This window comes from Euphorbia lathyris, chromosome 2 (genome assembly GCF_963576675.1).
Source record: "Euphorbia lathyris chromosome 2, ddEupLath1.1, whole genome shotgun sequence".
Lineage (NCBI taxonomy): Eukaryota > Viridiplantae > Streptophyta > Magnoliopsida > Malpighiales > Euphorbiaceae > Euphorbia > Euphorbia lathyris.
The window spans coordinates 141,008,180-141,034,590 of record NC_088911.1 but is presented as its reverse complement, the minus strand read 5'-3'; the positions used below and the strand labels follow the sequence as shown (position 1 = coordinate 141,034,590).

Sequence of the window (26,411 nt, the reverse complement as noted above, 5' to 3'; positions counted from 1 at the left end):
GTTTGATAATTTAACTACATTGTTGGTGTAGTAACGATCTACCCATTGAAATGCATTACTCAATTGATGCCCATACACAACTTTACATACATGTTTACAAGGAAACTGAGAAAGTTGTTGTTTCCTACACGTGCATGTTCTTGCATTTAAGTCGACAACTCCCCTTTTCATTCGATCTTCGACCTGAAATGTGGGTGTTTATTCCATAAAATGTACAAGTGACAACTTTATCAACATGACTTATCATCTTCTTTTTAGTCAAATGCGACAAATGTGATTGTCGTTCTCCTGAAAGTCAACGTTGTTATGTTAATATATGTATATCATTCAAGTTGCATAGATTACAATATATGATGGGTTCACAATTCCGTACCTAATAATTGTTGTCTCTCGTAAAACTATCGTTGAATAGTAGCTCTTATGTACTCTTCCAACATTGTCATAGCTAAACGTCTTCCTACCACCATAGCTGTGTTCCATGTTTCTGCTATGATTGTGGTCATCATGTTATACCGACGAGTGTGAAAGTATGCACATGGCCATTTCTCGATACTAGCTTGCTCCAGATATTCTGCTATGTGGCCATATATTATCGAAGTCGAGAAAATGCCTCGTTAAAATCAGAAACTTTATAAGCTTTAACAGCTCGCCAGTACACCTCATCTATCTTTTTAATTTTCCGGAATTTGGCTTTCCCATAAATATGTGATCTTTTATTTGCCTGGCCGATGAATGTCAACTTCAACAATGGTATCACAACTTGATTGAATAACATGCTCTCTTTTATAACTCGCGATAGTTGTACATCTATTATTCGCGGTTCAAAATTAAAATATAGTGGGATAACATCGTATGGATTTATTCAGCAATACTGTATGAAGCACTCAACATGACTTGAATCAACAAACGAATTGAGCCTCTATCTAGATTGGCTGAAACAAATGTCTTTCTCTACTCTTATTTGGACCATTAATGTGAAGATACAACTAATGGCGTTTCTCCTTTGATCTTATCTCGAGGTTTAGTTGTTGTTGATCGGCACTTGTGTAACCTTTAATGCAAAACTAGAGATTTCCTATAGTGGTGAAAGGTATATAGACTTGTGTTGAGTCACAAATAACCAATATTGTCGGAACTAGACCGAACATCAAATCAGATTTATAGTTGGGTCATGGGTCACTAGTTCAATCAAATAACTCGGATTGGTAAAACCGGATGACATAATAAATAATATATATATATATATATAGTTAATTTAAAATTATAAACCAGTTATACATCACTTGGAATTGAAATTGTTTTTTCAACTGTAACCTAATAAGCTCTATGAATTTATCACCACCATGTTTCAATCTGATTACAACAATTTGCGAATCAAACTATTAGTATTTCAAAGTTAAGCTTTTTATTATTTAGGTAAAAAGAAAAAAGTGAGTGAATTACAAAAGTAATGAGACTTAAGATCCAAAGACTTCTAAAAATAATAGATTTTATTTCATTTTTTTACTTTTTTAATTAATTTTAAAAAAACGGGAGTCACCTCAGGTCTCATGTTCACCCCGATTCTTATCAGGTTTTAAAGATTAACAAACCCAACATGATCCAGACTGAAGACTTGGCCGGTTCCAGGTGTGACCAGTCGGACTGCTCGGTCCAGTCCCGGTCTGATAACATTACAAATAACCTTTTCGCATTTAGTGGTTCTTGAATATAAAGTCTAAGGACTATATAGCATTCGCATTTCAATCCCAAAACAAAAGAACATTCTTATCTTTAGGTTAGTTTCTCTATGTATTTTTTTTTCTTTTGGTCATTTTTTTTATTTCAATCGTATCCCATTTAGGTTTACTAAGTTGGTCATCCTTATTTAGAGTCTAAGAGTTTGCTCTCCTATCACATTTTCTGTGAGATGCCCAAAATTTCTTCCTCATTAGACATTTTTGGGACTAACGATTCTAGTGAGGAAGATAGAAATCCTTCTGTCGAAAAACCGAAGAAATTAAGGATTACTGCACAACTAAAGACGTCCTTTCCAACCATGGTTAAGTATGCAAAAGAATTCTTTCACTCTCGTGCTTTTGAGGATGCTAACGTTAACCTGAGCACACTATATGAAGATGCCAAATGATAACTGTGTATTAAAACAAAACCTTGGAGTATGTTAGGTAGTAGATTCAAACATTACCATCGCCCTACACCCCTTAAAAAAACTCTTTCATGTTGATGAAGTCGCTAGCATAGTGACCCTAGAGGATGTGGGTTTAATAACTATTATATATAGAGTTTAATGGGCTTATGTGCTAGTATCCAAGGATTAAGGTTCAAATGAATATTGTCCAATAACACCTTCATTCTTTATGAGGGACATCTCATGCGAGGGTTTCGAGTTTCTTTGTTATCGTTCTTTTAAAAAGTTCTTTCGGATCTTAACATAACTCAAAGCCAAATAGGACCCATTATTTGGTCTCAACATGTAGCCCCATGTATTAGTATTGTCAACGCGAAGGATGCAGACTCACTATCGCTCTAACAAAACTTTCTTTACGATTACGAAGAACACAAACTCATGTTAGCTACATATTGGAAGACAAATAGTTTCCCCTTCTTATTAAAATCCGCTAATCTAATTTCCTACGAACTGTAACCCTTCACCCTTAGACCCAAGTACCCATAAGCCTAAAGAGGCTCTACTCAAAGCTTAAAACAAGACCTAAGAGTGGCTATCAGGCATCAAGTACATGCCTCATCCTTGTCGAGAATCGATAGAGGATGTGTTGGATGAATTCGTAGATGAGTGCCAATGGATATGCAAAGGGTGGAGATCTCCCCAGGATAGCCAACTTGGATAAGCAACATGTAGCAAAGGTGCTCAAGAAACGAGGTTTTCCCTTAAAAAGCCAAAACTTCTTGAAGATGTCAAAAGTTGTAATAAAAAATTTCTCCCAAATGGTGGAATATGACATTCATAATGATCTCTATAAGTAGACGGGCCCTTCACTTGTTTTTACTTATAGTTCTAACTTTTGCACCATTTGGTGTCTTATATTTGCAGGTGCCATGAGCGAGAAAAGGGAAATGGTTTTTAGATCTCGGTCTGGCTGTGGTCGACCTAGCCTTGCCCGTGGAATATAACGACATTAGCCGAAAACAACAATCCAAAATAAGAAGCTATTCCTTTAGGATGCATTATTCAAGAATGTAGAATCTATATAACTCATCTGGTTACTTGGTCATTTAGCATTATAACTAATTAGTAACAAAATGACTGCAAGAATGATAACTAGTATAAATTCATTGAACATATATTGTAATAACATCTATGATATGCTATTTTAAAAGGTGGTTAAGTAATTTTAACTGACTCAATGCAGCGATGAGCGATGGAGAAGTGTTGGGAAGCAATAGAGAGTGGCGATGAGCGAGATTGATGTGATGGTGCTTTCCTCTGCTCAATTGAAAAACAAATTTAATTGAATTTATTTGGACTAATGCCTTAACGGAAGGGAGTGGGGATTGCGTTTTTTCCCTACTCAGTAAGTGAAACAATGCGTTTCAATAGATGAAACAATGTCGTTTCAATTTACAAAAGCAATAAAAGATACCAAGAAGTCATCATTATCAATCTATTGTTACTACATGAACTCTTCAAACTAACTACAAATTGTAATCATAAGAGTCTCTGACGACTAAGAGATGGTAACTCGAAATTTTTGCGCAACCAAATTTTGGCGGCTAGTTTAGCCCCTCCTAGCCCCCCTAATTCCGTCCTTGGGTGCTTAACCCCACTTAAATTCTTTCGTGTTTAGTATAAGAAAATGATAATAGCTTGGGTGAGAGCTAATTTAATCTATATATACAACAAAATACAGTTTCAGTTTCAAAATTTATGAAATCACGTAATTAAAAGTTTCACTAACAGAAATTGATTCATTAGAGCATCCACAATAGAGAGTACTTAAAAGAGTGTCAAATGATGTGCATTGGGTTTGACAACTTTCAAAAGGTGTCTACTATTGGAATTATGGTGGGTGCCAAATAAGGTTGCCACTTTTTGGTAACATTGCTTTAATGTTGTCAAACTTTTTTTAATATTAAAAAAGTGATTCACTTTATTACTATTGGTGCATATTTTTTATGAGTCTATTTCTCATATTTTTAATTAAAATAAATTATATATAAAGTAATAATTTGTAGAATCACTGTGATAACTTTTAAAATTGCTTATTATTGGAGCATTTTTAAACAAAAGATGTGAATGATTAAGTTAATAAAATATTATATTTTAATATGATGTCTTAATTTTTTTTTTTTTTTTTTTTTACACTTTTTAAACCAACTGCTTACATGATTTTACTGTTAATCTTTTTGCATTTTATTAATGAAGCCTTCAATTACAAATTTAAAAAGATATTAAAAATGAAATTATAATATTTATAAGTGAAGAATAAATTAACTCTCTTGAAAGAACTCAAAACTATTTTGATAGGTTATCCAAATTAAAATTAAAATGTAGATAAGCAACAATTAATGAGTATTTATAATGAAACTATATACCCGCTGAAATTGTTGAAGTGTTTGACTATATATTAGTCTAATACCGTCCATTGACAATAATATTCCACGTCAATACTCGGCGCAATTGATATAAAATATAAAATATTTTAAAGAAATGGAAAATCATTTTAAAAAATAGGGTTAATTATAAATACTGTTTTGTGGTCTGGTCGATTTATAGATCGGTATTTGTGGTATTTTTTTTTTTATAAATATAGATTTATAGTTGCAAAATTTTATATGTTTTTTACTGTGTCAAATTTGATCGATAACGATTTCAAAATAAAAAATTTCAAAAATTAAAGTGGGTTAGTATCATATTTACTATGGAACTATATTTTTAATTTTTCAAAATCATTATTTTTGGAGTTTTCTCTCTCTAAACATTATCTTTCTCTTTCATAAAAAACACCACCTAAATGACCGCAAACCTAGAATGTTGAAGAATTAAAGTTACTTAAAATATCATTTAACTCTTGAAATTTTTTATTTCGAGGTCGTTATCGACCAAATTCTGACAAAGTGCACTAAAATGTAAAATTTTACAAACCACATGGTTGCGTTTGTAAAAAAAAATATCACAGGTACCGATCTACAAATGACTAGACCACATGGTAGTTATTTGTAATTAACCTAAAAGATAATAATCATTTAAGGAATAAATTAGAAGTAGAGTTATAATCGAATCCAACTTTGTAAAATTTATGTTCGGCTTGTGAGGCCATTAATTAACAAGTTCGAGCTTAAACTTAAGTTCGAGTTCACATCCTATTCATGAGCTACTTGTGAGCGTGTTCACGAATAGCTTGTTAATTTTGTGTATGAATTTCACTCATGAACATCTAATTAATTATGTTTATTTGAAATTTCTTTAACACAAAACTGCATACAGTTTTGAAAGGAAAGATAATTATTTTACTAATAGGAAAAATAGCTCATCTTGACATAAGTAATAAAAAGTTACAATCTAGAAATATACTAGAGAAGCTTGAATCTGTATTTTTAATATCATAGATCGTGATAGAGCAATATTAGACAGTGTTTGAAATTGTTTTTGACACAACGATGAAAAACACACTTCACTCAGAATCGACTTCATAGTTGTTTTCTCCAGAAATGATTTCATGATATTTCAATGAGTACATCTATGTGATGATAGACGACTCTTTTGTTTTTTCAGGAAGAAAATATGATAACACCCATATAACGAGATAGACGACACCCATATAGGGAGACATTCAACAACCACCCATAAAGCTAGAAAAAACAAAAAACTACAAATAAATAAGAAACCACTAAATCTACCATAGTACAATAAAAAAAATCTATTGGGTAATGAAAAAGCAAAAGAAAGCAAAGAAAAGATTTATATTTCGGCTAAAAGCTGGAAGAAAATTCCAAAACTTGAATTAAGAAGACGAGAGTTTTTTGGCGGTTAGATTTAGGTCTCAACCAATCAAAGTCAGAAGTACATGTAGTTTTGATATCTCAAAAACTAAATTTTACGCAGAACTACGTTATTTTATATTTTTATTTTTATAAAAAAATATTATTAAAAAAATAACCGAACAAGCTTACTCACGACCATAGAGCGATCCGGTGCACCATGCGTTCCCGTTGAATGAGGGTCTGGGGAGGGGTCCCATCACAAAAGTGTACTGAGGGCAAGTCTTCCCCAACCAATTTATTTGACAAGAGGCCACTCCTAAGACTTGAACTCGTGACCTTATAATCGACTTTATTCTCGATAGATTTCGAGCCAAATTTTACCGTGTTCAAATTCAACTGAACGCTGGTACGTGTCAGGGCTTATTTACAGCTCTAGTTAGGGTCTGCTTGGATGAAAGTTTCGTAAGGTTCATTAAAGGGAGGGGAAGGGAGGGGAGGTTAATTAAAGGGAGGGGAAGGGAAGGGAGGGGAGATTAGAGAACCTCCAGATCCCACCAATTTGGTGGGACTGAAATGAGAGGTTTTTTAACCTCCATTTAACCCTCATTTAAACTTAAACTCCTTCCCAAGCAAGGTTAAGCAAGGTTAGAAAAATAACCTCCATTTAAACTCATTCCCAAGCAAGGTTACATAAATAATCTCCCTTTAATTAACCTCCACTAACCTCAATCCAAGCAGACCCTTAGAAGGTATTCTTCTAAAGTGAAAAGACGGAAATATTAACAAAGGAATCAAATGATTTCTAGAAATTCAAGCAAGCTAAATTATGGAAAAAAAAAGTATTGAAAAAAAGAAAAGAATAGGAAGGAGGCGTAAAGGATTGTAAAGTTGAAAAGAAAATAATAATAAAAAAGAATAATTAAGGAAGGGAAATAATGATGGAATATGAAATAAGAATACATAAATAATTAATAATTAATTCTTTAAAAAATAATAATAAGACAAAAAATATAATTAAACTCCTGAACTTGATGTGTTTTAAGAATTAACCCCTTAATCAATTATTTTTCATATTAAGCTATTGATCATTAATTTCGTTATAGAATTTGTTCTTATTTAACTTTTCCTTCATGTTTGGACAACATGCGCCGTTACAGCGATGCGACCAGTTGACATAAACACATACAAATAAGAGTTTCTTGACTAGCAGAAATACAGAGTAAAAATTAAATTCTTTTTTGCAGAAATCAATTTCGAGTATGTTCTTTCAAGGTTGATATTCTTCTCTTCCATTTTGCAATTTGCAGTATCAGTATCGCCAAGTATGTTTTTCCAAGCTCGATCTCCATGTTGGGGAGAACCTACTGAAAATCGTTTTCTATAATTTCTTTTTATTTTTTACTCTCTCCCAAATCAAAAAACTTAGAGGGTGTTTGTTTACTCATGGTCCGTTTGTTTTACCTACTGTTTACTGTTGCTGTTTGTTGTTTCATATTACAGTTTATTGTTTGCTGTTTGAAAAAGCCTGATTTTCCAAAAAGCACGGATTTCCTGCTTTTATAAAAAGCTACTTTTCAGGTACAAAAGTCAAACAGGATATGAACACCTAAAACTCTCATTTTCAAAGTGAAAAGGCAAATATGAGGTCGAAAAGCAGCAACCAAAACACCCCCTCAATTTTCTCATCTTGTTTATTTTTTCATATTAAAAGCGAGGGTTTTAAGTGTTTGGTTAGATAACTATTGTTTGTTTTTTATACATGAAAATAACTTTTTCCAACAACATAGAATCTTTATTTTTTGGAAAAACAACATTTTCTAACAGAAAATAGTAAATCGTAACAGCAAACAACAAACAACAGGTAAATTAAACATGCCCTTAGTTTTTCATTTGTCCACATGGCAGTGAAAATGTCTACGTTAGCAAACTGAATCTTTTAACGGCGCATGCCGTCCAAACTCGATAGAAAATTTAAATAAGAGCCACATCCATAACTAAATCATTAATCAAGAGATCAATTGTGAAAAAATTTAATCAAGGGCTTGATTCATAAAACAATCAAAGTTCAGGGCTTAATTATGCATTTTACCTAATATAATTAATTAATGGAAGATGTGGCGTCTGAAGGGTGAAAGCGTCAATTCTTGACTACACATGATATTACGTGCGGGGTTAACCCAAACGGATAAAGATTATATTAATTTCTAATTATCTTAATTAATCATTTTTGTTAAGATTCTTATATATATATACAGAGTTACAAGAGCAAACGGGAGGGCGAACATCTCAGAGATCAGATTATAGTTACAACTTCCATATTATTTCAACTGAAAACTGAGAAAGCTCCTCCGGCGGCTAGCTAGCTCCCCCCCATTTTGAGCTCTTTGTTTTGTACTCTTTTCTGGTTAACAGATTAATCAGTTTCTATATATATATATATATATACACATACATATAAAGAGGCGATTAAGATTAATTCGATATTTGGTGAGCTTAATTCGATATTTGTTGAGCCAAAATTGTTGTGAATGGTGAGTAAGGTAGAAGAAGAGAGGGTGAAACAGCACGGAGGATTGGGAATGCGACTTGGTAAATACGAGCTCGGAAGGACTCTCGGAGAAGGCAATTTCGGAAAAGTTAAATTAGCTAAGAATATTGAATCTGGTCTCGCTTTTGCTGTTAAAATCCTTGAGAAAAACAAGATCATCGATCTCAAGATCTCCGATCAGGTTCGTTTTCCCTCCTTTGTCTTATGACTTTTTGTTTTTCAACTCAACACGCTTTAGGCGTACTGCTATTTTGTCATCTTCTTCGTGCTTTCAGCTTCCTGCTCACTTTCCGTGCAGTTTCTTCTTTGTTTTATTTAATTTTAGTGAAATGATCGACTGTTCTTTGTTCTTCGTTTGGCATTAATTTCAATCCAAATCGATTGCAGATAAAGAGGGAAATCGCAACTTTAAAGCTTCTAAAACATCCGAATGTTGTTAGATTACACGAGGTAAGTAATTCTCCCGTCGTGTTTCTTCATTTCTCTATTGATGTTAATTGAATCGAATATACTTTACCTGCAACGCCAACTCTGTTTTCCCTACAATGTTTATGTAATTTTTTAAAATTTCACACATATAATATTCCAGAAAACATGGCTGCCATAGAATCACAGATACAGCTAATTAACTTTCGTGATTCTTTATTATATTTGCAAAATTGACCTGGATTTGGTTGGACGGCTATTGACCAACAAATGAATATATCTATGGAATACACAATTAAAATATTCTGTAATTCCTTGCATTTACAGACGAGAAAATTGATTTGAAATAAATGAAGATATGTATGAATCAAGTTGAATTGTTGGGCTGAGAAAGCTAAAGTGGCAGTTTCCGTAGGTGGTGGGGGGACATGGCCCCATGGGGGCCAGGGGTAGGGCTTGCAGTAAGTGAAGCAATGCATGTGGTGGATAGTGTTGGTTTTGAATTTGGGTTTTTACTCGCCGCTGATTATTCCGTCCAGTCCTCGCCACAAACTCCATAGTGACTAGTGGGTCCCGTTTGGATGAAAATTGACGCCATTGTAGCATACTGTTTAGATCTCAAATTATGGTCTAAATTATTAGGGCCCTCTTTTCCAATTATAAAAAATCATGGTGTGTTTGACACCATGTTTTTTTTTCCACAACAAATAATTGAGGACCTTGGTTTTTGTGTAATCTTATGTGTGGATATGGAAAATAACGGTAGTTATAAGAAATTTAATTATGGCACACCAAACGTTTGCATGTTAAATTCCAAAAAAGTGTAATTTAAAGTCAATTATTCTCAACTTGACAATGATTATTACTCTGTATGTAGATTAAAAATAGTCCAATAGCCATAATGATGGTGGGTCCACTGTAATAGGATTATAACTTTATTTTATATCATTGTGACAGACCATTACTATAATGAGGCTGTTTTTAACGCAGTTAAAAATAACCTTGTAAAGGAATTATTCATTACCTTATTGGAAATTATTCTGGCCCATCTTGGGGTTTAACCACGTTTTGTATATGCATGAAACTCTGAAGTAATGGTCTTTGGATGGAAATACAATTTTGACCATGGTTTGTTCTTAAATGGTTATACTTTTTACACACGTTCAATTAGGTTAACATATGAGTCAATATAATTGTGTATTGATTTCTATGGCAAAATTGCAGGTCTTGGCAAGCAAATCAAAGATTTACATGGTTCTAGAATATGTAAATGGTGGAGAATTGTTTGACAGAATAGTGAGTATCTTTACTCATCTTAGTCTTTATTTTATGAGATTCATGCAAGTAGAACAAGTTTGTTCAAATTGATTATATTAGCTTTGACATTCTTTCATGATTTATCTTACAGGCATCCAAGGGGAAGCTTACAGAAGCTGAGGGTAGGAAGCTTTTTCAGCAGTTGATTGACGGTGTAAGTTATTGTCACAACAAAGGTGTTTTCCATAGGGATCTGAAGGTAATTTTCCTTACTTCTTGAAGCTCATTGTAAACATGAATGTTTGTCCTGTGTTCTGACAGATATATTATTACATTGAATTTGCAGCTAGAGAATGTTCTTATTGATGCAAAAGGAAATATAAAGATATCTGATTTTGGACTCAGTGCCTTACCCCAGCATTTTAGGGTATGCTTCCTTACTAAACTAGGTAGTCGAAATGTTTTCATTTCTGGCAGTGACAGATGATTCATTTGCTAAATTTATCTGAATTATTAGGATGATGGTTTACTGCATACAACCTGTGGAAGTCCTAACTATGTTGCTCCTGAGATCCTCTTAAATAGAGGTTATGATGGTGCTACATCAGATATATGGTCCTGTGGTGTTATTCTATATGTTATTCTCACCGGGTATCTCCCTTTCGACGACAGAAATCTCGCTGTACTATATCAAAAGGTATTGATAATTTGATAAATTTTCTTCTATCCTCACCTTTGATGTTTTACTCAAACCTTCTGATTTGGAAAAATTGATAATTTTCAGATATTTAAGGGAGACACTCAGATTCCGAAATGGCTATCTCGGGGTGCCCAAAACATGATCAGGAGAATCCTTGACCCGAACCCAGTTACCAGAATAACAATGGAAGGCATTAAAGCTGATGAATGGTTTAGGCAGCAGTATATTCCTACTGATCCTGCAGAAGAAGAAGATATATGCAATGATAATAAAGCCTTGTCAATTCATGATACGGTATGAACTAACAAAACTTTTATTTTGATCACTCCTTTATCAGTGCTTTACAGCAATTACTTAACAGGATCTCTCTGTTTTCATGGTATAGTCATTCGATGCGGAAAGGAGTCCAGGATCGCCTCCTCTTATCAACGCGTTTCAGTTGATCGGGATGTCCTCATGTCTAGACCTGTCCGGTTTCTTTGAGAAAGAGGTGACTTAACATATATCAATAGTTTCATACATCTGTAAAATTAACTTGCGTCTCTGTCATACCATACGTATTTACTTATGTTTGCATTTATGGATGTTTACAGGATGTTTCTGAGAGGAAGATCAGATTTACGTCCAATCATTCGATGAAAGATTTGCTTGAGAAGATAGAATACATAGTAACCGAAATGGGATTTCGGATACAGAAGAAAAACGGACGGGTTGGTTTTTATCTTTACATTTTGTTATGTTACATTACATTTCGTTTCATTTCAGCGCGTTAATATGAATACGAGTTAATATTGATCCTTATACAGATGAAAGTAGTGCACGAGAACAAGGAGCTAAGAAATTCGGGTAGTCTTTCCGTCGCTGCGGAGGTGTTTGAAATTAGTCCATATCTACATGTAGTTGAACTCCAAAAATCATATGGAGATCCTTTAGTTTATAGACAGGTACTCTTTCTCTCTCTCTAGTCGAGCCCAGCTTTGGTCTACTTAGACTCGGCTTGTCATAATGTTAATGAGCTCGAGCCAACCGTTGGAGCTCAAATTTTTGTTTGAGCTCGGCTCTCATTTAGAAGCTCGTTTATTCAAGAGCTGCTACAAGCCAGCTCGTGAATCTTGTTCACGAGCTTAGTTCACAAGCTGCTCGTTTCTTTTATTCTCGAGCTTGCTTGCGAGCAGCTCGTTTATTGTGTTCACGAACGAAACAATATCAAATAAAGTAATAGCATGTTTAGCAAATGAAATAATATAATTCTATATGCATAAACATTAAAAACCTCATTTTAGTCATTAAATAAAAAAATAGTGTGAGAAGAGAGAGGCAGAAATGAAAAGAGGAATGGGAGGAGGAGAACTGAATATGATGAAGATATAAAGTGATCTGATGACGATTCGGAAAAAAAAACCATACATTTGTTACTTATCCTCCTAATCTAATTTATATTTTACTATAATATCAAACAAAAGAATTTTAGAATGAGCCATATACTATCAAATTATAATTATTAAATATAAATAATATTCGATATTATTCATGAGCTTCTATCGACCTTGTTCACAAGCCTCTGTCAAGACTGTTCGTGAATATTTTAATTGAACTTGTTCATGAATTTGTTCACGAGCTTATAACAGAGGTTGTTCGCAAGCCTACGAGCCAAGCTGCTCATGAGCAGCTCGGCTCATTTATTGCCCTATATGTGCATGTTTTTTGCAGTTAATTCTATCTCACACTTACACGCATTCCAATGCAGTTGTGTAAAAAGCTGTCGAATGATCTGAGCGTCCCGTCGTGTCCGGGATTGTTGACCTCCAAAGTATGAATATCAGCAAAACCATTAGGTACCCAAAGCTCTTGGCCTTCAAGGGAAATCTATTTAAACACTGTTTATATCATTGTCCTTGAGTAAATATCTGTATTATAGTATATATGAGAACACATTTGCCTTTGTAGATTTCAGGAATAAATAAAAAAATCTTTTTGTTTTCCTCTTTTTTTCCATACTCATTTTCATGAACAAGGTGATAGGTAGTACTTTAGAATCTTTTGTACTGGAAAATGGGGGAAGCAATGCTTGTTTTTCATATGCAATATAGAAGTATGCTTCTTTATTACAGAAATCGGGTCCACAGGGGCTTTCGGGGATAAACTGGATTTTAATTTATTAATAAATAGATTATTATATAAACGCAATATTTATTACGGAAATCGGGTGGACAAGGCTTTCAGAGATGAACTGGATTTGAATTTATTAATAAATAGATTATTATATAAATATAATTAAAATATATATTATACTATCTAAAAATAAAAGATGAAATGATTTGATATAGCAAAACACGTATATTTATAACATATATCATTATCAATATATTAATTAATATTTCAATAATAATATAACCGAAACAATTTATAATTCATCAATAACCATCAAATAATGTTTAAATGTAAATTATAATAAAATAAAATAAAGCTAAAAAAAAGTTCTTAGCTCCGATTGTTGTCTAGGTGCTGCTCAAACAGTCTAGGTAGTGCCAAGACGGTCTTAAAGAGCCAGAAAAAAAAAAAGTTCAGGGAACTTTTTAGGGGAAATTGAAATGGATTTTTGATTTTGAGCTGTTGTAAACAGCATCCAAACAGTAAAAAATGCTCGGCGAGCCAAAAAAGTTCAAGGGACATAATTAGAAAAAATCGAAATGGATTTTTGATTTCGAGAAACTAAACAGTCCAAGCAAACGGTTCTTTTGAGCACTACCAAATAAAAAGAAACACTACGAAATGAGAATTATTAGAAGCACACGGTTCTTCATGTCACTTGGAAAACCTCTCATACATATTTTGTTATGTGTAACATGGATCCACACACATTATTATAGAAAATTCGACTATTTTAGTTATTAAATGTGGTCACAATACACTTGTCCAAATATGAATTGGGTCTTCCAAGTGACATGGAAAACCGTGTGCTTAATATAAGAACTCCTCCGAAAGACCTTGGCAAATCAATGTCTAGTATATAATGAAGACTAAAGAACAATCTCTTAAATAACTTACAAAGTCTCATCTCTCAACTCAAAATCAAATCCTTGGCTTTTGACGACTTCTGCATTGGCTGCTGAATTAGATAGCTGGCCACCAGCAAATTTGGAGAATAAGACGAAAGCACAGAGTAGTAGGAAGGATTAAGGAAGTGTAATAATAAAAGTAAGAACTAAGAAGCAATCTTTGCCCATGTAAGAGCCTAAATATTAGGTGGGAAATATGGTCGCCAACCGGGCACGCTTATCCGTCGGGAACAAAGAGTCACCCAAACAGGAGCAGAGAACCTTCTTCATGGAGTGAGTTACATACAAAAGATGTGTTTCACGTGTCTTGAAAAAAGTAAAAACAATTAAGGTCGAGGTATAGAGAATACAAGTTTTACAAGCAAGTAAGAACTTTCTTTTTATGTTTTAATCTAGGCAAAAGTATAATTAAGCCCCTGAATTTTGACTGTTTTAAGGATTAAGTCTCTGATAATTTATTTTTCCACACTGAGCCATTGATTATTGATTCTGTTATGGATTTGGCCGCTATTTGAATTTTTCATCGAGTTTTCTAACGTTGAAAATCACAAAACGGGAGAGGAGAAAATTGAGTTTTGAAGAATATACTGGAAATTAATTTATATAATTTCGTTTTAGTTTTTAATTTTTATCTCTCATAGTCAAAGAATTCTTATTTTTATTTATCCATGTCAACAAGTCGAATCGCCCTAACGATGTATGCAGTCCAAACTCAATTTTCTCCTCTCCCATTTTGTGATTTTCAACATTAGAATCGCCAAATCGATCTTCTTTATCTCCTAAACTCGATGAAAAAGTTAAATAAGGGTCTAATCCATAATAGAATCAATGATCAAGACCTCAATGTGGAAAAATAATTGATTAGGGGCTTGATACTCAAAACATGTAAAGTTCAGGAGCTTAATTATGCTTTTTGCTTTTAATCTATTATGTGAATTGGAGCATCTCCAACAACTTCTTAAATTGGCTCTTAAGTTAAAATTTGAAGAGGGAGGGTTAAAAATCAACTCCAACAGCCTCTTAGTGGCTCCTCAAATAACTAAGAGCCTCCTAATCCTCTCTATTAATAGAGAGTCTCTCTCCACCTCTTAGTGACTCTTAACTCATTTTTTTATTAATAATTTATTATTGAGGAGTCTCTCTCCTTTCACTATTGGTAGATAGAATAATAATTAATTATTGATTTGTCTCTCTCCTTTCACTATTGGTTAATATAACAATACTTAATAACTTTAATAATAAAATAATAAATAGAGAGTGAATACAAGGAGGATTGTTGGAGATGATATGTATTAGTAACTCTTAAATCACTAAGAGTCAATTTTTTATATTATTTTTAGGGAGTGAACTAAGAGTCTGTTGGAGATGCTCTTATGCAATAACGTTCTAAGTTGCGTGCAACTCATCTTTTGTTTGTAGCTTAGTTTTTTTGCAACTAGATGATTAATTGACAATATTTTACGCAAGTTGAAGGGCTATCTGAACTTTTATGCAAATGCGTTTTAAAGCCATGAAGGCCAAAGTGTTGGATTTGGACCAAAGCAGATAATATCTACATGATATTGGACCAAATCGTTACTATTAGTATCAGAGCCAAGTTCTTCACCTACGATGTGTGATTCGGAGACGAACTAACCGAAAGCTGGTGGGCCTGTAACAACCAAGTCCGGAGTGAGTGGCATCAATGTAAAAGGTCTGAACAATGAGCGACTCTAAAAAATGAATTGAACTGAATCTCACATAGAAATGGAGAGAGAAACTATGACTTCTTAGTAAGATAAAAATCCAATACATACGGATCTATTCCCGTCCTGCATGACGGTTTACTACATATGAAAGAGTGACTCTCTCTAAAATAGAAAATCACACAGTATATTCTGTATTTTCATATACATAACAAAGCTGAACCTAATGGGAGAAATAATTCATACTATGTACACTTATATTAGTATCAAATTTACAATTACATGACTTTAACATATGCTTACTGTTACAGACTAAAGTTTTCTACAACCCAGTATACAAACATACGTGTGAGCCGTATGCAATAAAGAATAATACAGATGGTGACAGATTCAGAATTCACTGAGAGGAGATGCTTATCGTGATTTATGAGTGTTAAATCGATATTTTTTTAGTGTTTTTACAAAAAATATTAAAACTCCGTACACAGTTTCCATAGAATTTCGGTGTTTTCAAGCGACCAGTGGGTGCTCAAGCCCCCTTATCCGTCCCCGAAAACGGTGTCGTAGGTAAACCTTGATGTAGTAAATAGCTCCTATCTTACAAGCCTGTTGCTCAGTTCCTTACCAAATGCCTGAATCAAACCATTTTCTTCTGATACTTCAAGTTTTTCATTTAGCATAGTCTTGTATTGATCATCTCTATCCCGTAAAACCCGCATAAATTCGACCTGTAAACGCGAAAAAGAGATATTTTTGTTCAAACAAACACATTCACAGACACACAGACAAAATGGAAAAGAACACTATATACTTCACCTGTTTCTGAAAGGTATCGAATTCGTCGGTGCTGAGAGAACCGTCACTGTTTGAGTCGAGGAGTTGCATCATCTCTCGTGCATCTTCTCCTGGGGCACCGAGTTCTTCCATCACTTCCATGAGTTCTTCAATGCTGATTCGTCCATCGCCATTTTTGTCGAAAAGACGAAATACTCTCTCTTTCTGATCAATCTCAATACCTTTAGCAGATGGAAGATCTCCAAGACGTAATGCTGCAAGTTCTGCTGCTGCCATCATAATTGCCTTGAGCCGCTTTGCCTGTACGCATATTAAACAACAAAATCGGGTTCTTAAAAGTTGTTTTCTTGAAATAAAAGAATATGCCATGTATAGGGATGATAAGTTCTGCACAAATGAATATTTTCAAGTACTTTCAGTTAATTTTTCAGTTAAGTTTCAAGCACTTTCAGTTAATTTCAGCTGGAGTCGGAGTGGGAAATGGGCTCCTTGGTCTGTCATGCCATGTCTAGCGGTAATAAGGTCTGCACAAATGAATATTTTCAAGTACTTTCAGTTAATTTCAGCTGGAGTCGGAGTGGGAAATGGGTTCCTTGGTCTATCATGCCATGTCTAGCGTGACAAGGTCTGCACAAATGAATACTTTCAAGTACTTTCAGTTAATTTCAGCTGGAGTCGGAGTGGGAAATGGGCTCCTTGGTCTATCACGCCATGTCTAGCGGTGATAAGGTCTGCACAAATTAATACTTTCAAGTACTTTCAGTTAATTTCAGCTGGAGTCGGAGTGGGAAATGGGTTCCTTGGTCTATCATGTCATGTCTAGAGGTGATAAGGTCTGCACAAATGAATATTTTCACGTAGTTTCAGTTAATTTCAGCTGGAGCCGGAGTGGGAAATGGGTTCCTTGGTCTATCATGCCATGTCAAGCGGTGATAAGGTCTGCACAAATGAATATTTTCAAGTACTTTCAGTTAATTTCAGCTGGAGTCGGGGTGGGAAATGGATTCCTTGGTCTACCATGCCATGTCTAGCGGTGATAAGGTCTGCACAAATGAATATTTTCAAGTACTTTCAGTTAATTTCAGCTGGAGTCGGAGTGGGAAATGGGTTCCTTGGTCTATCATGCCATGTATAGCAGTGATAAGGTCTGCACAAATGAATATTTTCAAGTACTTTCAGTTAGTTTCAAGTACTTTCAGTTAATTTCAGCTGGAGTCGGAGTGGGAAACGGGTTCCTTGGTCTATCAAACAAACAAGCCAAAAGCAAAGAATTACACTTATTGAATTAGATAACGAACCTCTTCAGGATTAGTAATACCGCCCTTGTACAACGAATGAGACGCTGATCCATCAACCGCTAGCATATCCATTTCGGTGGTCCTTATTTGAATTTCCATCGGCGGTCTGGCCTTGTCATTCTCACTTACATCAACTGCCAAGTGCAAGCTCCGGTATCCATTAGCTTTCGGCCTGGCAATATAGTCTTTTGTTCTCTGTGGCATTTCTTTCCACAAAGATCGTACAATTTCGCGTGTTCGATAGCACGACCTCTCACCTACTGCTGCCATATTTTCCCCAGACCGGGGCTTAAGTATGACTCGCAAGCCTAGAATATCATTTACTTCTTCTGGCTTCCGTCCGCCTTTCAAGATCTTCTTCATAGTGCTGAACCGGCTTTTATAACGCCCCTTAACCGAGACATCCTCTACCATGTCTGATAAGATAGGATCAGCTGTTAGGGACTCATGGAGCTTATCAATGTAAATATCTATTAGAGGCCTACTTCCAGTCTCATGGCTACGTAACCACGTATCGACATAGAGGTAGGAGTACGGGAACAGGTAGCGGAAGGAGAGATCCTCGAGCTCCAACGACAAATAGGTGGTTCCAACAGCATGAGCTAATGGGGCATGTATCATCATAGTTTGAAGAGATAGCATTAATTGCTTATATCTAGGCAGATGATCTAAATGCCGCATCATATCAAGCTTGCGAGCCAAATCGAGAATCACAGCTCGAATGTCGTAATAGGTAAGGCAGAACTTTCTTAATGCAGCAGCGCTGTCATCATCCAAAACTTCAACTCTTGACGGTATGTTCTTCACACGTAAGCATTCGTGTAGTAGATGAGCGGTACCAGTACCTAAACGATCTCTGACTTCCTGTATGGATATTGCGCCAGCCTCAAAAACGTGTGTCAGCATGCTAGCTGAAATAACTTCTGCATCCATCTGCATATTTAAACTTTTAGGTTATGTTGCACGGAAACGGAAACAAACATTATTTCTAAAAAATTATAGCTAGAAAACGAAAAAGAAACTGAAATGGAACTGGATACAAAATGCAGAAACGCTGCTAAAGAAGAGTTTCCGTGCAACATAGCTTTTAGGTTCTAAAGCTCTAGATAAGCATAAGGCTGTTAACAATGAACTACATTAGACTAAATGAATGAAAACACAAACTTATTTACTAAAATTTCATGAAGTTATCGAATCCGACAATTTGATTAAATGATGCTATCTGGATTGTTATTCAGAGAGAGCCAATTCCTTAACATGTCTAAAATTGAACAAAAAATTGAACCAGTACCGTTTGAGAGAACAAAATTGAGAGTCTCCTATTTCAGAAGCAACATTCAGTAGCATTTCAGAAAAAAAACGCCCCGGAAACCATTACAGACATGTTTCTGTAAATACTGAAAATAGGAAAACCTTTTCTGGTTTAGGATACCTTTTCGCCATCAAATACAATCCAAATCCAATTTCAATAGGGGCTATGATTCTAACTAATTGAAACTTCCTTCTACGTTCAAACTTCTTAATTGATGATAATTCATACTCCACAAAATCTAATTGTTCTTATAGTTGCTCCTATAGGTATTTATTAAAATGTTTCTCGATGTCTGTTTCGGTGTCTATATCAATGTAGACTACGAACTTCCTTTTCGGTTCAAACTTCTTAATTGATGATAATTCATACTCCACAAAATCTAATTGTTCTTATCGTTGCTCCTATAGGTATTTATTAAAACGTTTCTCGATGCCTGTTTCCGTGTCTATATCCATGTCGACTATGATCTAGCTAATTGAAACTTCCTCTTCAGTTCAAACTTCTTAATTGATGATAATTCATACTCCACAAAATCTAATTGTTCTTATAGTTGCTCCTATAGGTATTTATTAAAACGTTTCTCGATGTCTGTTTCTGTATCTATATCCATTTCCATATCCATGCCGACTATGATTCTAGCTAATTGAAACTTCCTATTAACTTCAAACTTCTTAATTGATGATAATTCATACTCGACAAAATCTAACTGTTCTTATAGTTGCTCCTACATGTATTTATCAAAACGTTTCTCCATGTCTGTTTCCGTGTCTATATCAGTTTCCGTGCAACATAGGAGGAGGGTAAAATCATAACTGGTAGGAGAAAGTAAGAAGTGGAGACAAACCTGAAGATGAGCAAGTAGAAGAGAGACAGATAAGGCTTTGGAGAGAGGAGAACGGCCATCAGGAGAGATAGGTAAGTTATGAAGAATAGGAATCGAAAGCTTCAGAGCTTTAAAAAGTATCCGAGAAGAGCTTGTTGATAGCACATTCATCCTCTCAGTCAACTGATTAAAAGCTCCGATCAGTTCCACCACCATCTTCCCTCCACTTCCAGCTTGCTCCACCTCCATTGTTGCTCTCGGAGAATTCACCCATCTTCTCTGTCTCCTCCGTCCACTTGTTCTCAGATCCGGAACCACCAAACATTTTGAACCTGCAACTCTATGAATCGGGAAATGTAGATCCGGTAATGGAGGAGAGAGCTCCATCATTTTGCTTGCTCAACTTCAACTCCACTCACTCAATCTACAGACCCCGACCACCACATTAGCATTTCCCATGGAAATCCGATGCAACAGCTCAAAAATTATCCGCTGAGAAGCTAAAATCGGCGGCAAGGATAAGGTGTTGGAGATGAAATTAAGTTAATGAAGAATTTGGATTGGGTAGATGAAGTGAAGATTCAGACTCAGCTCTATTTTGTATGTTTTGATACTATATCTAAAGCTTGGGTAAATTACATCTATGGCCACCGAACTCTTAATTTTACATTTTGACCACTAAATTTCAATAAATGCTTCAAAATTACTACTGACGGCTTCAAAATAAAAAATTACAAGAATTGATGATATTTTAAGAAACGTTAATTCTTTAAATTTTTTTATTTTAAGGTCCTTTATGTGTTGTTTTATTAGGAAAGAAAAAATGAATTTTTACATAGAACTCCAAAAATTGTGATTTTTGAAAAATAAAAAATATGATTTCATGGGAATTATCATTTTAAACAACTTTATTTCGGGTTTAACTCCTAAAAGGATAGTTTATGAAAATTATTCTCAACGTGATAATGAATAAAGTTAAGATTCACCGCTATAATGGTATCATTACAGTCGTGGGTTTGCCGTATCCGTAATGGTACAACAAGAATCAACTCTTTTGTCTTTTGTACTATTACGACGGGGCTACCGCCGTTATGAGACTATTTTTAACTATAAAGTTAAAAACAGTACCTTCAATGAAATTATTTTCAAACCATTACTAAATTTAGAATAATTCTTTCTAAATTACTCCTTTTGGGATTTAACCCTTTTAATTCTTTAATATTTCTATTTTGAGACCGCTAACGGTCTTTTTGAAACGTTAATATTAAAACGTAATTAGGTATGTGAACACCGTGATCCTGATCTCCGGAGAGAGGCTCTAGCTTGCCGATGGGTCGTCCCTGCGCCGGGAATGGTCCATGCGGATACTCCGACGAGCAAGACAGTCAGCGGTTCAAAAGAATATATTCAAAGTAAGGTGCTAAATGGTTCAGAAATGATTACCCCCCTTTCCTTCAATGTGAGTTGTGTTTTTATAGAGGGTGCTTGGGCCCTGGGCCCATCTGCCCGATTGGGCCTTCAGCCCTTTCTTCATATCCCGAATCAAGTAGTCCCCCCATCGAAGAGCCAAGTCGAGTATTTGATGCGAGAATACAGGCGGATGTGTCCGCTCGGCATGCGGACACCTGGTGTTTAAACGCAAACAGGGCCCTTCATTGCATGCGTGTCTTATTTTCAGTGCCGCCTTGATTGTTTATGCTCTTTTAATCACCCGTGCGCCGCCAGCATTAATTGCGAAATTACAACTGTGCCGGCGTCTTGATTTCTCCCCCAACTATAAATATTAGGGGGGGGAACGAAATCTCTTCTTTCAAATTCGTATGAGAAATTTGTGCCGTCGTGCTGTGGCTTTCTGCGACTGTGTCCTCCCATACCTTTCTGTTCGCGTGGCAAGGATCCGCCGGTTCGTCCGTCATCCGTTCTCCTTCTTCGGGAGTTTTCTTGCTTCAAAACTTGTCGTATCTTTGGTGAGGTTAGTCGCATCATTCCTTAGCTTTGATTTCTGCGTTTTTCTTGCTTTATTTCGACTTCGGGGTAGGGGTATTATGTCAGAGGGGTTTTCACGGGGAGCCCTAAGCAGACTGCTGCCGGTCGCCCCGGGTGACTTCACGCTTCGAGAGTCTGTGCGAACTCGGTCGGTGTCGCGAAAAAGGCGAGCTGAAAAGGTAGGTGGGAATAGCGCGGTGGGTGAAGTTTTGAAGAAAAGGAAACTACCCGTTGATCGCCCGCTGCCCACCGTTGATCGCCCGCTGCCCACCGTTGATCGCCCGGCTGGGGGTGTCGCCGCCGATGTGTTAGAGGTGGTAGTGGCCGTACCGGAGGGGTTAATTACTGTAGAGCGGCCTCTCGTCGCGATTTACAAGGAAATGCGCAAAAAAGTGTGGACGCGAGCCCGTGGTCCTACTGGAAGCGAGGGTAAGCGTTTTGAAAGAGTCAAATGCCCCAGGAGGCCGGAGTCCCTTGTTGTCGAAGATGCTCATAGTATAATTGTTGCGGATGACCTTCCGTCGATCTCTGTGGTGTACCGACTCGGGGAGCCTTATGAATTAGCGGCGTTGAACGAGGAAACCAGGGCGCACCATGCGGGTTGTGTGAACGAGCTCATCATCTACGAAGAGCAATTGGAGTCGGGGATGCGGCTTCCCCTCCTGCCTTTCTTTGTGGAGGTATTGAAAGAATATGACCTGTGCCCTGGCCAAATTCATCCAAATGGCTGGAGAATGATGGTCGCCTTCTACTCCTTGTGTCGTTCCGCCGGATACCGAGCCACAGGTCTAGTTTTTCGTGAGTTTTTTAAACCGAGCAAAGGGCAAAGATCGCAGCATGTCACCTTCTCCCATCAGAAATTCAGAGTGATGGGTGGTTTGAAGGATAAACTGTCCGAATATCGTCACCGCTTTTTTCTAGTGAGGAAGCGCGATGGAGAATTTCCCTTCCGGGTCGTGTGGAATGACGATCCCATGGATTCCAATCGGTGGCTGAAGACCCGACCAATGCTTCCGTTTGAGGAAAACTTGGTTACGTATTTGAAAGGTCTCCCGACAGACAAAGATCATAAGCAGGACGTCGACGAGCTAGTTCGCCATTTCCTTGCTGCTGGCTACTATATCTGGAATAAATGGCGAATGGCGGATATCAGAGGGTGGTCGGCGCCGGACTTTGAGAAATGGAAAAAAGGCTACAACTTCAAAGTTGGGGAGCTGGCGGAATTGGAGGCAATCTCCGTGAATGTTGCCATCGTAGGTGAGGGGTTGGGATTATTTTTCTGCTTTGTCAATTATGCAGTATGAAATGTGTTTATTAATTAGAAGTCTGATGTTTTCTTGTTTCGGCGTGTGCAGGTCCAGGAGATCCCCGTGTCAGTATGGATTTTGACCCTAACGAATTCAGCGTTGGTTTGGAGACCGCTGACGAGGCGTTCGGAGGAGCTTCGGGGTCGTTGGTATCGTACTCGTCGCTCGAGGATGCGAACCAAGTGGTGCAAAGCATGGGAGGTGTTCTCGCTGCCTGGGAAGGTGCTGACGGGGAGGTTGATGTCCCGCAGGGGAAACCTGTAACTGATTCAGCTGCCCAGGAGCCTGCGGGAGGGGTGGAGATGATTGCTTTGGACGAAGAGGTAGTTGGTAGCCCAAGCCGTGGGATGGTTGCTCGGAAAAGGAAAAGGGACAATGGAAAAACCGTTGTTAAAGACGTAGGCGGAGAGAGAAATGCTGAGGAAGTAATCGCTGGTGCCGGCGAAAGTGGCGAGAAACCTAGCTCTGATGGTGCCAACTGGATGTCTTCGGATGTGACGGATCGGATACGGGATCATCCGGAAATGGTGAAGAGAATGGAAATGAAAATTTCCAAATTCAAGGATTACGTGATGGATCTGTCGGTGCATTCTGATATGATGAGCTCCGACCTGGCTCGCGCGATGGCCCGTGTGGCCCGGGTTCCTGGTGAGCAACAGCGGATGGATGGGGTTTCGAAAATGAACTTGGGTCTGGAGACCTTATCGGCCCTCGGTGTGGTGAGTTCTGCTATTCGTTTTCTCAGCCTTGTGTTATTTCTTGCGTCTTATCTTCACCTTCATTCTTACCTGCAGGCTATCCAAAATGCAACCCGAGTTTTCGACATGTGCGTTAATGATGAAAACGCTTTTCGTGATATGGAAGCGGGTTTGCGAAGATCTGTCAACGATCTTGAGGAGGCGAACCAAAAGTTGACGACTGTGCGAGAGCTTCTAGATCGTCGCGAGGCTGAGATAACGGTTTTGTCAGAAGCTGAAGGTAGAATCAGCCGGTCGGGTGGAACTCTCGCAGCGTTTGAAGCAAGATGTCGAGGAGATCTGTGCGTATCGGGTGTTGCTAAGGATGGCCGTTGGGTGGACTCGCCGTGTAGCAGAGATTATGAAGGAGAAGACGGGACGCGTGGCAGAGCTGGTCGAGGAGAACGAGTCTCTCAAGCGACAACTGGAGGCTGCACGCAAAGAAGCTGCCGATCTTCGCGCTCTGGCAGGCCAACGCGAGGAAAAACTAGTAAAATTAGACCGCATGATGCTAATCACCTCAGCTCATTCCGCGGGGTACAATGTGCCTCCGGAGGTGATTTTTTCTCCGAACATCTATGACAAAGCTACCCAGGCAAAGGCTGTTGAATTTTGCAGCCGTTTTAAGAAGTAATAGGGAGTCTGTTTTTTGAATTCTTAGATGTAATGATTGTTCGTACAATTTGGATCTTTTTTGGGATATCTTTTTGCACCTAATGATGTTTTCTCTGCTTGATGTGATTGTTGTGCATTGTGAAGTCTTTCATGTCTTTTCCTCGACCTGCTATAAATAGGGGTCGGTTTATTGTAATATGGGTTGGCGACTTGTTTTTATTTCTTTGCTACCTTCTTGAACTAATTTGCTTGGAGAATGTCGCTTCGAGATGTTGTCGATCTGGCTCGGGTGCTGGAAGTCCAGAAGGCCATATCAGCGATGCCGCATCCTTACATTTACTGCCCTCCGTCTGAGGAGAACGATGCGGCGAGAAAAGTGAGGTACTTGTCCCCTGTCTGGCTGAACCGGGATTCGGTCCCGCAAAGGAGAAAAGTGGAGAGTGAGAATTCCATGCCTTACACCGGATCCTTCACTGATTCTTGTGAGGTTGCTGTCAGCGCACATTCTTCCACGGAAAAGAAAATTTGGTCTCACGAGGGCATCGGGTACCTTCTTCCTGACGAGACTGTCGCACCGGTGCTCAACCCGCATCTTTCTTGGATCAAGAGGCTTCTAGCGGACGAGATGGAAAGGGTGTTGAATCTACCCCATGAGGTGGAGTATCGTCGGGTAGGGCGCCATGCTTCCCCCTCGCGTCCTTATGGGCCGACTTTCGTCGATCCCCTTAAACCACGAAGCGTTGTTTTCCTGGAGTTTGCGAGGCAAGGGAGCCTGGGTCCCGTTCCTGCTAATCCCAAACATCGTGTGACCCATGTGGACAAAGCCTGTCTGTATCATAGGCAAAATGGTCATAACACCGATGAGTGCGTGGACTGGAGAGCGATGTATCAAGATTTGATGGACGAGGAGGAAATTCCGGACCCCGACCGTCCGAAGCCTATGTGAATTGCTTGTGCGATTTTTGTCTTGGTGTGGTCTTAGCGGCCTTTGTATTGACTTTTATGTATTCCTTGCTTGAGATGTAAGATTGTTATCGCTGTACTCCGCCGGTTTATTGTGGCGTTGTGAAGTCTTGAAAACTTCTGTATTTTGTGTCTGCCCGAGGTTTTTGAGGCTATTTGAATTGCTTGGTTTAGCGGAGAATGAGATAGGGTTTTGTCTATGATACTGACCGATGAGTATTCCAAATGCTTGATTGGCGGAGAACACGTTAGGGTTCTGATCGCCTAGAATCGTTAACTGAGTTAGACGATGAGGGAGGCATTCGATTTGATCGAAGAGCCTGTCCGATGAGCATTCCGAATGCTTGATTGGCGGAGAACACGTTAGGGTTCTAATCGCCTAGAATCGTTAACTAAGTGAGTTAGACGATGAGGAAGGCGTTCGATTTGATCGAAGAGCCTGTCCGATGAGCATTCCGAATGCTTGATTGGCGGAGAACACGTTAGGGTTCTGATCGCCTAGAACCGTTAACTAAGTGAGTTAGACGATGAGGAAGGCGGTCGATGTGATCGAAGAGCCTGTCCGATGAGAATTCTGAATGCTTGATTGGCGGAGAACACGTTAGGGTTCTGATCGCCTAGAATCGTTAACTAAGTGAGTTAGACGATGAGGAAGGCGGTCGATGTGATCGAAGAGCCTGTCCGATGATCATTCCGAATGCTTGATTGGCGGAGAACACGTTAGGGTTCTGATCGCCTAGAATCGTTAACTAAGTGAGTTAGACGATGAGGAAGGCGTTCGATGTGATCGAAGAGCCTGTCCGATGAGCATTCCGAATGCTTGATTGGCGGAGAACACGTTAGGGTTCTGATCGCCTAGAATCGTTAACTAAGTGAGTTAAACGATGAGGAAGGCGTTCGATTTGATCGAAGAGCCTGTCCGATGAGCATTCTGAATGCTTGATTGGCGGAGAACAC

The 26,411-nt window shown here is 37.7% G+C and overlaps 3 protein-coding genes across 4 annotated transcripts; 2 read left to right on the top strand and 1 right to left on the bottom strand.

The window, feature by feature from the left end:
* The first annotated feature begins 8,199 nt into the window (after positions 1 to 8,199).
* Positions 8,200 to 12,857, top strand: LOC136220161 (CBL-interacting serine/threonine-protein kinase 1-like). The gene is made up of 11 exons (XM_066007898.1): positions 8,200 to 8,672; positions 8,879 to 8,941; positions 10,142 to 10,213; positions 10,326 to 10,433; positions 10,521 to 10,601; positions 10,692 to 10,871; positions 10,959 to 11,168; positions 11,260 to 11,364; positions 11,468 to 11,584; positions 11,681 to 11,818; positions 12,622 to 12,857. Exons 1-11 carry the CDS (start codon positions 8,472 to 8,474, stop codon positions 12,688 to 12,690), a joined length of 1,344 nt encoding a protein of 447 aa, XP_065863970.1. The 5' UTR covers positions 8,200 to 8,471; the 3' UTR covers positions 12,691 to 12,857.
* A 2,990-nt stretch (positions 12,858 to 15,847) lies between these two features.
* LOC136220160 (probable GTP diphosphokinase CRSH, chloroplastic) lies at positions 15,848 to 20,440 on the bottom strand. Its single transcript, XM_066007897.1, has 4 exons — positions 19,868 to 20,440; positions 17,712 to 18,644; positions 16,435 to 16,713; positions 15,848 to 16,346 (listed from the first exon to the last, which is right to left on the bottom strand). The coding sequence occupies exons 1-4, from the start codon at positions 20,234 to 20,236 to the stop codon at positions 16,212 to 16,214; spliced, it is 1,716 nt and encodes a 571-aa protein (XP_065863969.1). The 5' UTR covers positions 20,237 to 20,440; the 3' UTR covers positions 15,848 to 16,211.
* A 1,762-nt stretch (positions 20,441 to 22,202) lies between these two features.
* LOC136217111 (uncharacterized) lies at positions 22,203 to 24,891 on the top strand. 2 transcript variants are annotated; one of them, XM_066003695.1, is made up of 3 exons: positions 22,203 to 23,089; positions 23,188 to 23,858; positions 23,934 to 24,891. In XM_066003695.1, the coding sequence occupies exons 1-3, from the start codon at positions 22,213 to 22,215 to the stop codon at positions 24,456 to 24,458; spliced, it is 2,073 nt and encodes a 690-aa protein (XP_065859767.1). In that variant the 5' UTR covers positions 22,203 to 22,212; the 3' UTR covers positions 24,459 to 24,891. The 2 variants fall into 2 exon arrangements, with proteins under 2 accessions (XP_065859767.1, XP_065859766.1); XM_066003694.1 differs by having other exon boundaries at positions 23,188 to 24,891.
* The last annotated feature ends 1,520 nt before the right edge of the window (positions 24,892 to 26,411 follow it).

What these genes read in the sequence shown, in the direction of transcription:
- LOC136217111 (XM_066003694.1), top strand. Translation starts at nt 22,213, where the DNA reads ATGCGCAAAAAAGTGTGGACGCGAGCCCGTGGTCCTACTGGAAGCGAG. An exon ending in CGTGAATGTTGCCATCGTAG is followed by an intron (nt 23,090 to 23,187) that starts GTGAGGGGTTGG and finishes CGGCGTGTGCAG; the next exon opens with GTCCAGGAGATCCCCGTGTC.
- LOC136220161 (XM_066007898.1), top strand. Translation starts at nt 8,472, where the DNA reads ATGGTGAGTAAGGTAGAAGAAGAGAGGGTGAAACAGCACGGAGGATTG. An exon ending in GAGAATTGTTTGACAGAATA is followed by an intron (nt 10,214 to 10,325) that starts GTGAGTATCTTT and finishes TTTATCTTACAG; the next exon opens with GCATCCAAGGGGAAGCTTAC. An exon ending in TCGCTGTACTATATCAAAAG is followed by an intron (nt 10,872 to 10,958) that starts GTATTGATAATT and finishes GATAATTTTCAG; the next exon opens with ATATTTAAGGGAGACACTCA.
- LOC136220160 (XM_066007897.1), bottom strand. Translation starts at nt 20,236, where the DNA reads ATGATGGAGCTCTCTCCTCCATTACCGGATCTACATTTCCCGATTCAT. An exon ending in GTATTACTAATCCTGAAGAG is followed by an intron (nt 16,714 to 17,711) that starts GTTCGTTATCTA and finishes ATATGCGTACAG; the next exon opens with GCAAAGCGGCTCAAGGCAAT. An exon ending in TCGATACCTTTCAGAAACAG is followed by an intron (nt 16,347 to 16,434) that starts GTGAAGTATATA and finishes TCGCGTTTACAG; the next exon opens with GTCGAATTTATGCGGGTTTT.